At 41.7% G+C, this 13,150-nt stretch overlaps 1 protein-coding gene across 1 annotated transcript in view; it reads left to right on the top strand.

The window, feature by feature from the left end:
* The first annotated feature begins 4,951 nt into the window (after window positions 1-4,951).
* Window positions 4,952-13,150, top strand: part of LOC126373985 (ski oncogene) — a 96,776-nt gene continuing 88,577 nt past the window's right edge. The window contains exon 1 of the mRNA XM_050020416.1: window positions 4,952-6,170. Within this exon, the coding sequence (XP_049876373.1) occupies window positions 5,340-6,170 (831 nt within the window). The 5' untranslated portion in view covers window positions 4,952-5,339. The remainder of the gene's footprint in view (window positions 6,171-13,150) is intronic.

Here is a 13,150-nt window from a genome sequence, read left to right as displayed (position 1 = left end):
GCCCGAGCCGCGTCGCGTCCGCCTGTTATTTGTTCGTTTCGGTCCCGCGCCCGCTTCGCCCCGCGCCATCCCGCCGCGCCTTATTCCGCACTCGCTTCGTCCCGCGCCGTCCCCGCCTCGCCCCGCGCCGCTCCCGCTGCACTATCTAGTGCGCGCACCCAGCACCGCGCCGCGTCGCGCTCGGATTTCTGTAACCTTGTTCAGACACTCTAGATGGCGCGAACACTGCCCATAGCGCAAAGTACCTAATTTTACATTTATGATACGGAATACGGTAGGGATATGGCCGGACACACTTCCAGTTTCACATTATTGTACCTATTTTTAATTTTTTTTTCAGAAAGGTAACATGATTGAGGTTCTCGGTAGGTACCTGCTTGGTACCTACGACGCCACTAAACTAGTCGTGTATTTTATTAATCATGAATTTAATTATCTAAGTACCTAATTGTTAATATGGTATGGTCTTTAACTTTAACCGACTCCAAGAAAGATACCTATGATAATAATATATTATTTTGTAGGAATTGCAAAATAGGTATTTATTATTTATTATGTTAGTCTATGTAGGCTTCGAAACGCGTGTGCCTTATTTTGCAGGTGTATGTTTATAAGATTCGCATTGCATAATACCTATTTTTTTTTATTTATCGTCCAACTTAGGATAGTGAATGTTTTATCAAAATGGCATAATAGTTCTAAAGTTATGGTCAAAAAAACATTAGGAACAATAACAATTAACTCGTTGATGTCTTTTGTATGAAAACAGTGTTAGTTGGCAATATGGTCACCAGACCAAACCAGAAGTACTGGTTTTGATTCCCGGTTGGGCCAATTTAGGAAACGAACTATCTTTTCTAAATTGCCTTTAATCCGGGTGTTACCTACTCACAAAACATCTAATATATTTACAACCCAGGCTACGTTCCTTAAAAAATATCTAGTTACCTACTCTTTTCAGGCTACGTTGCGTCTTTCAAAAAAAAGCTTGCATAGATGGCGCTGTACAGATTTTTCTTCGTTTAACCTTCTAATTTCATAGATAACAGACATAAATGCATTTTTGTCTTTGTTTTTGGGTATAAACGATGGATGACCCTTTTTATTACACTCACGCACAATTAAATCTTGCACCCATTATTATGCTGATCAAAATAAAGATATTTTTTTTCTTTTTTTTTGACGTGACTTATTGTAGATTTGCCGCAGATGGCATTAACTACTTGGCCGGACAAATGGGGAGCGCTGAAGGCTCTCACCCGGTACAACGTTTAAGACAACAGGCCTGAGGGTGCCCAGTTGTGCGCGAACCTCGGCTTAGGGCGTCGTCTGAGAGGAAAAATATTTGAAAGAATTAATCGACCCTAACGGGTCGATAGCGATAAGCGCTGAATGAGGGAAAATCGTCGACCACGCCGGCGGGGTCGGTATCAGGGAAAATAAAGAGAAGCAATATAGGTAGGAACATAATTCTATCCAAATAGCATGCAAGAATTATTTTGACATTATGTTTGCTTCAACAGCCTCCGTGGTCTAGTGGTTAGAGCGTTAGGCTCACGATCTGGAGGTCCGGGTTCGATTCCCGATGGGGACATTGTCGAAATCACTGTGTGAGACTGTCCTTTGTTTGGTAAGGACTTTTCAGGCTTGAGTCACCTGATTGTCCGAAAAAGTAAGATGATTCCGTGCTTCGGAGGGCACGTTAAGCCGTTGGTCCCGGCTATTGGCCGTAAAAACACCTCCACCAACCCGCATTGGAGCAGCGTGGTGGAGTATGCTCCATACCCCCTCCGGTTGATTGAGGGAGGCCTGTGCCCAGCAGTGGGACGTATATAGGCTGTTTATGTATGTTTGCTTCTGCCAGTACATCGTATTTTGGATTAATCATGTACCGAAGTAATGAGAAAATAGGTAATTATCACGTTAGATCTGTACAGCGCCGTCTATTGTGTTATTGGTGAACTTAGCCTGGAAAGTCCCTCATTTTGAATTACACAAATATTATTATTATCCCTAGAGTTAGGTAGACACACTCTGATCAGGGGCCTGTTTCATAAAACTTACAATTGTAAATTACAACGACAATTTGATGTTCATTACGCAACTAATATGAAACTGCGAAATATTCGTGATCACACACTCCGCAATGTACATCAAATTGTCATTGTAATTTACAATTGTTAGTTTTATTAAACAGGCCCCAGGAGTTATTCTGTGGAGAAATGGTTTGAGCAAGAAGGCAAAGAAATGGGAAGATTAAATTCATCTCCACTAACTCTAAACGAACTCTTCTAGTAGTTCTAACTCTACTCTCTGGCCAAATTCTTCTAGTAGTTCCAACTCTATTCTCTAACTTTTTTTTGACGTGACTTATTGTAGATTTGCCGCAGATGGCATTAACTACTTGGCCGGTACTCTCTTATCAAACTCTTTCAGTAGTTCTAACTCTACTCTCTGGCCCAAACTCTTCTAGTAGTTCTCTCTCATCAAACTCTGCTTGTAGCTATAATGTAGTAATAATGTAGTCTTGGTATTGTGGTGAACTTCCAAATTGACTATTCGCCTATCTGTTTCACATTTCTTCTCGCTATAAAAATGTGCCCGGAGAAGCATGAGATGTACTGTAACTACTACGATGGACTTAAACTCATAATAAATGGATAATTTTATACAACAATGAGACAAGCAAGGTTATATTTTGATTTTAATTGACCTAGTAAATACCAACCTCTAAAATTCCTACGCGGCTTACGTTACGTGCTTGCGCGTGTAAAAGTAGGTATTACGACCAATTCAACAACATATCGCGTGAATTTGCAATTGCTGCCTCAGCGTAACCAACGCCTATACATAGAGTCGAGAATCCGAGCGACATACTTTCACAATAACAATGGAGTCGGGGTTTTAGAAAATGAGATTTAGCGTGTGGGGTTAAGGTAGAGTTTGAAGTGCGGAGAGTACGGTAGTGATAAAAGCAGTTTTCACGGCGCGGCGCGCGGCAGACGCAGCTGTTCCCCCCTCCCGCCCCGCAGCTCGCCCCGCGCCCCCCGCCTACCCTGCGCGTGTCGCGAGCTCATATACTAAGTCACACTCGGTAGATAGTATCTAAAACATTGCGGTACGATAGTTTCTGCCTTGCTCGCGTTGTCTCTCAGAGTACGTATCTCTTATTTTGGCAAGCTCGAATTACTTGTCTTTTAGTTTAACAATTTCAATAGTAAGTAGCTCTGTACCTCTTACTTGCACTAATCGTAAGTGAAGACATAAAAAAAATGAGCAGAAAAAACTAATAATAATATTTTGTGAATCAGGATCGGTACCACTGTACTCCTATTTACTTAGTAGGTAGGTTACTGAAAATGTCGGATGTCCACCTAAATATTTTTGTTAAAAGTATCGGCTGTAAAACTTTTTTGTGAAAAGCTTTGATTTTTAAAATATTTTGAAATATATCTTTGTTAAGTAGATACTGTCGCCCCTGATCAATCAAACTTACAGATACATATTGGTGACAGGTGCCAAGTCAACAGTTGAATGCTCCTTAAAATATTTGGTCTGATAGGTTAGTAATCGGAAAAGCCGACCCCTTCAAGTTTACAAATACAAATATACTTTATTGCACCAAAATAAAAATAAAAAATAGCAAGTTTTAGCGTTTTCTAAAAAAAAATACCAGTGACAATGAAAGTTTTATAAATAATTGTCAACGATTTTCTGCCAATTGTTGTATATGAAACACAACACAAACAGATGTCAATACTCATTTACAAACTGTCGCATTGTCGCATATTTTGGACAGAAAGACATGGTCTGTGTTAAGATTACATTAGAACTGTCGAGTGACCGTCGAGTTTTTTTTTTTTCTTTTTTTTTTTTTTTTGACGTGACTTATTGTAGATTTGCCGCAGATGGCATTAACTACTTGGCCGGACAAATGGGGAGCGCTGAAGGCTCTCACCCGGTACAACGTTTAAGACAACAGGCCTGAGGGTGCCCAGTTGGGCGCGAACCTCGGCTCAGGGCGTCGTCTGGGAGGAAAAATATTTGAAAGAATTAATCGACCCTAGTGGGTCGATAGCGATAAGCGCTGAATGAGGGAAATCGTCGACCACGCCGGCGGGGTCGGTATCGGGGTCCTGAAGTGTTTGGTGTCGCGAGCTGATTGGCTGCCTTAATGGCTAGAGTAATCGGGTCATCGGGATCGTATATTACGTCCTTCGGACGCCGATACTTTTCAGTACCGTCCCTAAGCGGGATAACGAGTGACCGAGCGAGCACTCGATGCCCTAGGTACTTGAATTAAAAAGTTAAATTCTGGCAGTCATGGCTATTCATTCGTAAGAAGAGCAAAGCCTTAAAAGAAAAATAATGTTTGCTGAAATCGTAGACCTTACTTTGGATTATAAATTCCGTATTTTTAATTTTAATTTACTGAGTGGCGATAAAATGTATTATTGACATTTTATAAGTAACAAGCACAAAAAATAGGTGAGCCTAAAGAAATCTTTCTTAGCTTACCTGTACAAATAAATAAATTAATAAATAAAAAGTGATAATTTACTACCGTAATCCTGTCTAGAACTATAAATGTATTAAGTTTTATGAATTAAGTACCTAAGTACTTAATTGTCGTGACAGTCTTACATACCTAATTATGTCCTGGTAATCTGGCAAATTATCGACCTTTAAGTTTTATAGTCGTAAATAAGCTAGGTAGTTTTTCATCGTCAACTAGCTGTCGAAGGAATAGGTAGAGCAAGGGTAGAGCACAGTATGGTATTATGATTATTAGAAACCTAATTGAGTGTCTGTAGGTCGTTGCTCTATGTGCGTGTCGGCGCGCGGCTCGCGCCGCCATTCTGGATATTTTGACGGGAAGGTCGGTCACGTGACGCGGTGACGCGGTGAGGCGGGGCGGGCGGGGGCCGGCTAGACTCGCCAGTAGCCGAGCCATCCGTCTGCCGCGAGCGCCGCCCGTCGCCGGCGTCCGCGCCCCGGTCTCGTACTGTACACTCCGACACGTACCTCACAAGTCGACCGAAAATTACACGATTTTCACCGATTTTTTTCACAATAACCCGAAGACATGTTAGAAAATCGTGAATCGCGGTGAATTACAGGAGAAAAGTGCAGTGAGTGTCGAATCAGGAGCGGTTATTTTTGTGTTTTTGCACGGGTGTGCGCGCAACGGCGGGGCGGGGATTCCGTTTCGCGGCTGCCGCGCTCGGCCGGGCCGTCGCGACGGCTCGCACAGTCGGCGCTCCGGTAGACATGTCCGCACCGGTAGCGGAGCGCGGTGTGGTGCGCGTAGGCGAGTGAGATATGCGCGCGGGTGAACCATGGATGTAGTGACGCCGCACATTACGTCGGTGCTGAAGACGTACCAGGCGTCGGCGCCGCGCAGCCTGCAGGGCCCGGGCGCGGGCCTGCCGGGGCCCGCAGTGCCGCCGGGGGTCGCGGGGCCTGGGCTGGCGGGGGCCACGGGGCCGCCGCCGCCGTTGCTGGCCGCGCCGCCGGCGCCGCCTCTACTGCTAGCCGCCGACCCCGTGCTGGGCGAGCGCGGCGAGACAGACCTCGAGGGCGAGCCCATCTCCTGCTTCAGCGTCGGGGGCGAGCGGCGCCTGTGCCTGCCGCAGATCCTGACCTCGGTGCTGACCGATTTCAGCCTCGAGCAGATCAACCGCGTGTGCGACGAGCTACAGATCTACTGTTCGCGCTGCACGCCCGAACAGCTACACGAGCTCAAGTCGACGGGCGTGCTGCCGCGGTCGGCGCCCTCGTGCGGGCTCATCACGCACACGGACGCGGAGCGGCTGTGCGCGGCCCTGCTGCACGCGCCGCTCGGGGCGCGCGCGCAAATTCTTCGTGGTTTCCGTGTTTACCACGAGTGCTTCGGTGGCGGGCGCGGCGTGTGCGCGCCGACCCCGGGATTGGTTCAATGCGACGAGTGTCGGGCGTTGTACACCCCGCGACGGTTTGTGTCGCATTCGCATGCATCGGAGAACCGCACGTGCCACTGGGGGTTCGACTCGTCGCGCTGGCGGCGGTTCCTGCTGGTGGCGGACGACGAGCCCGACCAGGACAAGTGCGGTGTGCTGCTGGACGAGCTGGAGGCGCGGGAGACGCAGCCCGTCGCACTCAAGCATCACCTGTCCCTCAAAAGGAAACAGGTGAGCTTACACATACTGCCGACGTTCGCAGAACCCCAGGCACACCTGAACCGGCAATTAGGTCTCTACCAGGAAATAACACAACGAATATTGTCGGTGAACGTCTAGTGGTATCCCTAAGTACAGAAATACGGCTAACAAACACCTAGCTGTCCTCGAAACCCACATTAGTGTGCTAAACTCATTCCGTTTCCCGTATTTCGTTTCGCTGTTGGACTCCAATTGGATTCTGCGACGTAAACAAAGATCTTGTAGGTATGACATCGACACAAAAACGCCATCGGTGTGTGCGAATAGTCGCAATTTCGCGGTTGTCTTGGTGAAAACTAGCTATTCAACCCATCTCCAATATTTCGGCATAGTGCCCAGTAAGTAGGTATTTTCTGTAAGTTTATGCCTGTAACAAAAATACGCTCTACAATTTACTCTTTCCAATATATGAAAGAGTTTAATCAACATCAGCGAAGATATCATATTGTATTGTTAATTCGCCTTCGCTTTGTTGTTGAACTTTAATTTATTTTGCTTAGAAGAAGCCTTTAGTGGGTTACCTAGCTAGTAATATCATTCAATATGTCTCATTTTGTTAGCTACGGCAATGGCGTTGTCAGTAGGCTGCATCAAGTCCTCTCGCGTGCAGGTGGTAGGGCAACAGAAGAAGGGCATGTAATTAGATGTTCCATCTTCTGGGGACCAGTTCCGCACTCACACTCTAAAAATCAAATCTCGTAGCCAAATATTGGGGGAAACTATTTAAGTACTTAAATGTCTTTTTTGCTATCGACACGAAAAGAGGAAGAATGTTACCAGCTTTATCATAAGCACTATTTCGTCGTTGCCAATTTAAAATGTATTATGTGCAATTGGGTCAATTAAAAAGAACTAAAAAAGCTTCCGTCTGAACATTTTTTGTATGACTGTGTAAAAATAATAAAAGATAATTGATATTTACGTACATAAAAGTTTGTACTGAATATTTTAGGAGCAAAATACTACCTATTCGATCCTGACAAAAAAGAAATTTGGTGAGGGCGACACATAAGAGCTTTTAAATTGGCAACGAAGATTTAAAACAATAGTTTCCGAGATCTGTTAATTTGCAGGAATAAATATAGGTATTTTAACTAATATGATATAACAGTCGCTCACGTGTAATGAGGTAACGTTATCGATCACAGGTTCATTGTGGCTCCATGTTGATTTTAATTCAATAAATTCCATTCAAACGGCGAGGAAAAATATCGTTGAAAAAAAATGCTACCTACTCTACACTTTAATATTGAAGTTCTTTCAAATAACGAACATGATGTGAATTGGAAAGAGAAAATGTATCTATAATTGAGTCGTATACTAGGTAAAGATAAATTATGAAATTCCGATTACTAAATAAAATACATTTTCCATTTTCTATTAAAACTTAGGTATTTAAGAATTTAAATCAAGAAAAACGTCACAGTGTGCTTTTTCATACAATTTCCTTGGTAATTTCGTGTTTTGACGTTTAGTGAAAACGTGAAAAGTAACTGGTTTGACTAGTTGAATACCAGCCTACCTATTGTATTTTTAATCGCACCAGAAGGACGTGGCGATAGTATGACACCAGCACATTCGCAATTCGGTGATAAGGTTATTAAAATACAAAGTACTTACAACTCATGCAAAAACTGAAAACAAAATTAAGACGTCGAAACATTGTATAACTACGATCGTAAATTGTTAGAGCAAAATTCACGACGAGAATCGAGACATCAATGTTGACAAAACAGAAGACAACTTGCATCCACAAGCTTAGAAATTAACAACATACATAAACTTACGCCTCTAATCCCTAATGGGCAGAGCCTCAAGTACAACTTGCTGCCACTGTTGCTACGAAGTCTTAAAATGGTTATGATGTATGTTATGGTCCTCAAGTCCATCATGTAAGAGATGAGACGATCTCTCTGTCGAATTTTACGAAGTCCCAGGTAAGTCAAGCAGCTGAACGTGTTCTTTTTATTATTTGCTCACAGAACAGCACAGAAGCATTGAAAGACATATAAATAATTCTGCAAATAAAACCATGACTTTCAACTGTATAACTTTATGGATCTGTTTTGTCTGTCTGTCGTACTTTATATCCGTCTTATCGGCACGGTCGCGAAAAACAACTTTATCTAAAAGATAATGTTAAGTGGTTCACGTTTTATGAGTTTCTTATCATCTGTCAATTATTACAGAATATAACAAACTGTGTGATAACTACTGTTGTGTGGCCTAGGTCGCGACCTCTCTCGATTCTTTTATACTAATTGCAGCTGCTAATTACAAAAAACCAAGAAGAATTTTCTGGCCTGAGACCAAGTTTCTGAACGTAAAACACATTATACTTACATAAACAGAGACTATAGAATTCCATCTTGACATACTTCTCCTTGCTTCCTCCACATTTAGTAGTTTGCAAAATTGGTCCTAATATAGTCCAAAAGCAAAGAAAACTTAATATGGCGACACATCATAAATACTAACTAACTAAAATGTAAATTCTTTGAAATGTTTGACTGAAAGTTTTAAACCTCAAAAAAACTATAGAAGCAAAAGATTTGTAACATCAACACATCGACCAGCCTAAAAGTTGCCAGTGCCATGAAACCCAAGATCTAATGGCATCATAAACTTGATCCATGCTATACAGTCGATATTCGATAAGCTGCAACAACCTTTAATAATAAATCTTTTAAAATGCCGCCTGAAACCGCACGGGTAGAATTTACGAGGCACAAACCGGGCATCCTAACGGACAGTTTAGGTACAGTTAGTTAGTTCTAGCCCACGATCGCGCAATCTGCTACTGTATGGAGTATCAATGTTTTGTATCTCTATAATTACGAACGTGCGTGAAGCCGCCACGGCGATGCACCCACCGGCATAAAGATAAAACTAGCCACCGCAGAATAAGCAGATTTACATCAAGCGTTTCAGAATTTTCAATGCCTCGCAAAGTGTGAAATTATTCTAAAAAGTGTGTTTCGAGTTATACTATAATGTACTTTTTAATTTCGGAAAACTTGGACCTAGAAACAATGATTTCTTACTTACTAATGTTATTACTCGTATAACACAGATACACATTACTTTAAGGGCCACGGTCTTGTCGGTGTAGCATTCTAACATACAATACATAAATAGCCTATATACGTCCCACTGCTGGGCACAGGCCTCCTCTCAATCAACCGGAGAGGGTAAAAACATACATAACAAACATCATAGCATTCTAAAATTCACAAAATATTTATTTTTCAAAATTGGCTTACAAAGTTAGCGCTTTTTGAACGTCAAAAACTAAATTATATGTTATGTAACTAGCTGTAAAACTACTACCACATCGGAATCTGTAACGCTGAGGGAAAGACTGGCCAGAAAACCTCCCAGCACAGGGCCCTAGTCCTACTGTTTCATGTTTTCCTTTCTTTTCTTTTTTTTAAATCCAGTTTGTATTACATAATTTATAGACTTAAATACAATGGTATTCCAATTACAGTCGCTGGAAGGAAAGTGAAAAATAAAGAGTTTATGTGCCTTTATCACAGAAACAGTGTTTTATGAGCGTAATTCTTTAACTTCTTTACAAAACACGACGTTCGCCTTTTTTAATTGACCTCTTTTTGGTCTTCTTTCTTTTTCTCCTTATATCTTCGTTCTATGATGTTCTTTTTCGTCATGCTTATTAAGTGTACAATGATTTAGCTTCTTCTGTTCTCTCAATATTTGTGTCTTTACTTTTTTTAGCATTTCATTTGTAATCCTTTCTGTCCAACATACTTTTGAATTAGTACACACACATACACAATAATAAAAAGAGAAAGCACATAGAGTTAAAGCAGTATATTGTCGCCTTATAGGAAAACCACTAAGCGCCATTTTGAAAAATCACATTCGGATGTGAGTTTTGTAAACTAAACCTCGCTATAGATAAGTTAGTTTCAATCCAGGTAAAAAAAGTTGAATAATTTTCAACCGGAATCAAAGAAATCGAGGCTTCGTTGAAGAAAATCACATTAGAAGACGCTTACGAGGTTTTCACTAGATGACTTCGACGGTATTGAGATGTTGAACGAACGTCGACAAAACATAGAAAATGCAACGAATTTTTAAACGCCATTATTAGTAAGTACGCTGTGTAGCTCAACGATGATAAGAAATCCGTCTGTAGAGGACGCAGGCGCAAGTACAGAACTTATCAAATGTCTGACGTGACCTTTACAAAACGGATTATCACCGCAAAAAATACTGAGGCAAAAAACTGAATTATCATATCTTATCGAATTGATAATGCCTGCGTCAAATCGAAATGCACCTCCTCTTTGAAATATCTGAAAAATTGCTGCAGTTCTTATATTAGTTTTAAAGTACTTATTGAGAAATATTCCAAAAACATAACGTTACAAAGCATCACGCCTGTATCCCAAAATGTGTAAGCAGAGGTGTATATAATACACATCCACTCAACAACAGCTATGTTTAAGCACACCCCAACAAACCTCGTTTTACACAGACACTACACATTGACATCATCGTACACGCTCATCTGTGTGTGTGACGTCTGACGCCATACGATTCAAGTCTAAACTATGTTCGAGGGGGGGTGAAGTGAAGCTAGATCGTGGGGAGCGGAGAGTAGCCATTCTATACGTAGTAACATAAACTGCCTATATTCGTCCCACTGCTGGGCACAGGCCTCCCCTCAATCAACCGGAGGGGGTATGGAGCATACTCCAACACGCTGCTCCACTGCGGGTTGGTGGAGGTGTTTTTACGGCTAATAGCCGGGACCAACGGCTTAACGTGCCCTCCGAAGCACGGAATCATCTTACTTTTTCGGAAAATCAGGTGATTCAAGCCTGAAAAGTCCTTACCAAACAAAGGACAGTCTCTCAAAGTGATTTCGACCATGTTCCCATCGGGAATCGAACCCGGACCTCCAGATCGTGAGCCTAACGCTCTAACCACTAGACCACGGAGGCTGTTACGTAGTACACGTAGTATTATTCCTTATTCTATGGTCTATTGCCCTTAACCGGTCACAAATAATTCCAAAGATCGTGAGTTATCATCACCAATCGTCTATAATCTGTAGCTAAGTCATCATGTCTTTCTTCACGGGACATGTTTATGATATTTTCAGATAGTTTGGACCAAACAAAACGCATTTTACAATTCACGACTACAATAGCCGCTATTTTCGAAACAATAACGTTAGGCGTATTTCGCAAGGAATCCGAGATTCAAGCAAAACAACATACCGGGCAAAACCTTATTTACGTTTATATCCAACAGTATTAATATTACTACGGGCATTGAACTGACTCATCTCGCGTGTCGTTTGAAAAGGGATTAAAGTTAATTCAAAGTAGGGTTCACAATCACAACGGAAGGGTAACTCACTACAGGTGCCTTAGCTAAGTTGTTTTCTTTTTTTTTTGGATTTTTTTGGCCTGGTTACAAAGACCTTTAGGCCACTTAGCTAAGTTGCAAACGATTATGACAATCAACAGCTTTTTTGCGTAGATCTGCCGCATATTGCGTTCACTACTTGGCCGGACGAATGGAGATAGCTGACGGCTTTCACCCGGTACAAAATTTGAGACAACAATGGCGTTCAACCTTTTTAACACATCGAAGCAATTGTTTGCTTTTTTTTTTGACGTGACTTATTGTATATTTGCCGCAGATGGCATTAACTACTTGGCCGGACAAATGGGGAGCGCTGAAGGCTCTCACCCGGACAATTGTTTGCATTGCCCTTACTTTTATATGCGCAAATATCAAATTCCAATATCGCTTTTTGATTCGATGTGGCCTTTTTAACCCCCCAGCAGGGCTTTCACGCGCAATGTGATAAAATTATCGATCGATTCAATAAATTTTGTCGTCGCTGTTCGTTAGCTACACGGATAAGGCCCGAAGCTTACAAGAATTACCAGGCTTCATTAAACAAACCTATAGGAAAAATGCACATATTAATGAGAACGCATTCAAAACAATAACAAAGATGAATAATAAACAAAATAAGGAAGTATTGTGCTAATTTAACAAGGAAATGCGAACATAATTGCATATATATTCCCGCAAGTAAACGTCTTTTCCAGGGTATTAAAAATATGCCACACAAACCTGCAAAGCGAAGTTCCACACATAAGCTCACGCCTATATAGCAACTGGGTTAGTCAGAGGTACGAAAAGCTGCAAAAGTCAAATCAGTTTCTTGCAAAGTAATAAAGTAACTGGTTGCACTTAACACCTGGGGGGTTAAAATGGCCACATCGAAGCAATTCATCTAAGAAAGCAATATTGAAATTTGACATTTGCGCATATAAAACTAAGAGCGCAATGCAAACAACTGTCAAATAGCAATATCGCTTTCTTAGATGAATTGCTTCGATAAGGCCATTTTAACCCCCCTGGTTTCATTTCTTTTCTGCAATAGACGAAAACACCTAAATTATGTCAACTAATGGTTCATAATTTCACCACTGTTTAAATAATTCGCCGGGTTCAGTGACTGGACATTTGCTCTTTGATTGTATATATGATCGATGGACAACGTGATGGATGGATCATCACTAATTTAAGAGCCACGCTCTTGTCGGTATAGCATTCTCTATTCTTGTCTATCAAATGCCAATTCTATCACTTCCTTATAAGACACGTCATTCACCTCTTAAATCTGTTCCTTGCAAGTTTTTGGTCTTCCCCTTCCACAAACGGAAGACGGATAGGTACTACACTTTTTCTTTTCTATTTTATAGAAGTTGATGATTTAATAAAAAAAATGTTTTATAGATAACTAGCTTTTGCCCGCGACTTCGTGGCGTGTTATAAAAGAAAGATCTTTGTGTGTGTGGGAGTGCATGCCAAATTTCAAGCGTCTAACTTAAGTGGTTTAGATTTTTCATACAAAAGGATTTTCCCGCTAATTCCCGTTCTCGTGGGAATTTCGG

Source organism: Pectinophora gossypiella, chromosome 16, assembly GCF_024362695.1.
Source record: "Pectinophora gossypiella chromosome 16, ilPecGoss1.1, whole genome shotgun sequence".
NCBI lineage: Eukaryota > Metazoa > Arthropoda > Insecta > Lepidoptera > Gelechiidae > Pectinophora > Pectinophora gossypiella.
The sequence above is the reverse complement of the archived record's forward strand: the minus strand, read 5'-3'. Positions and strand labels throughout refer to the sequence as shown.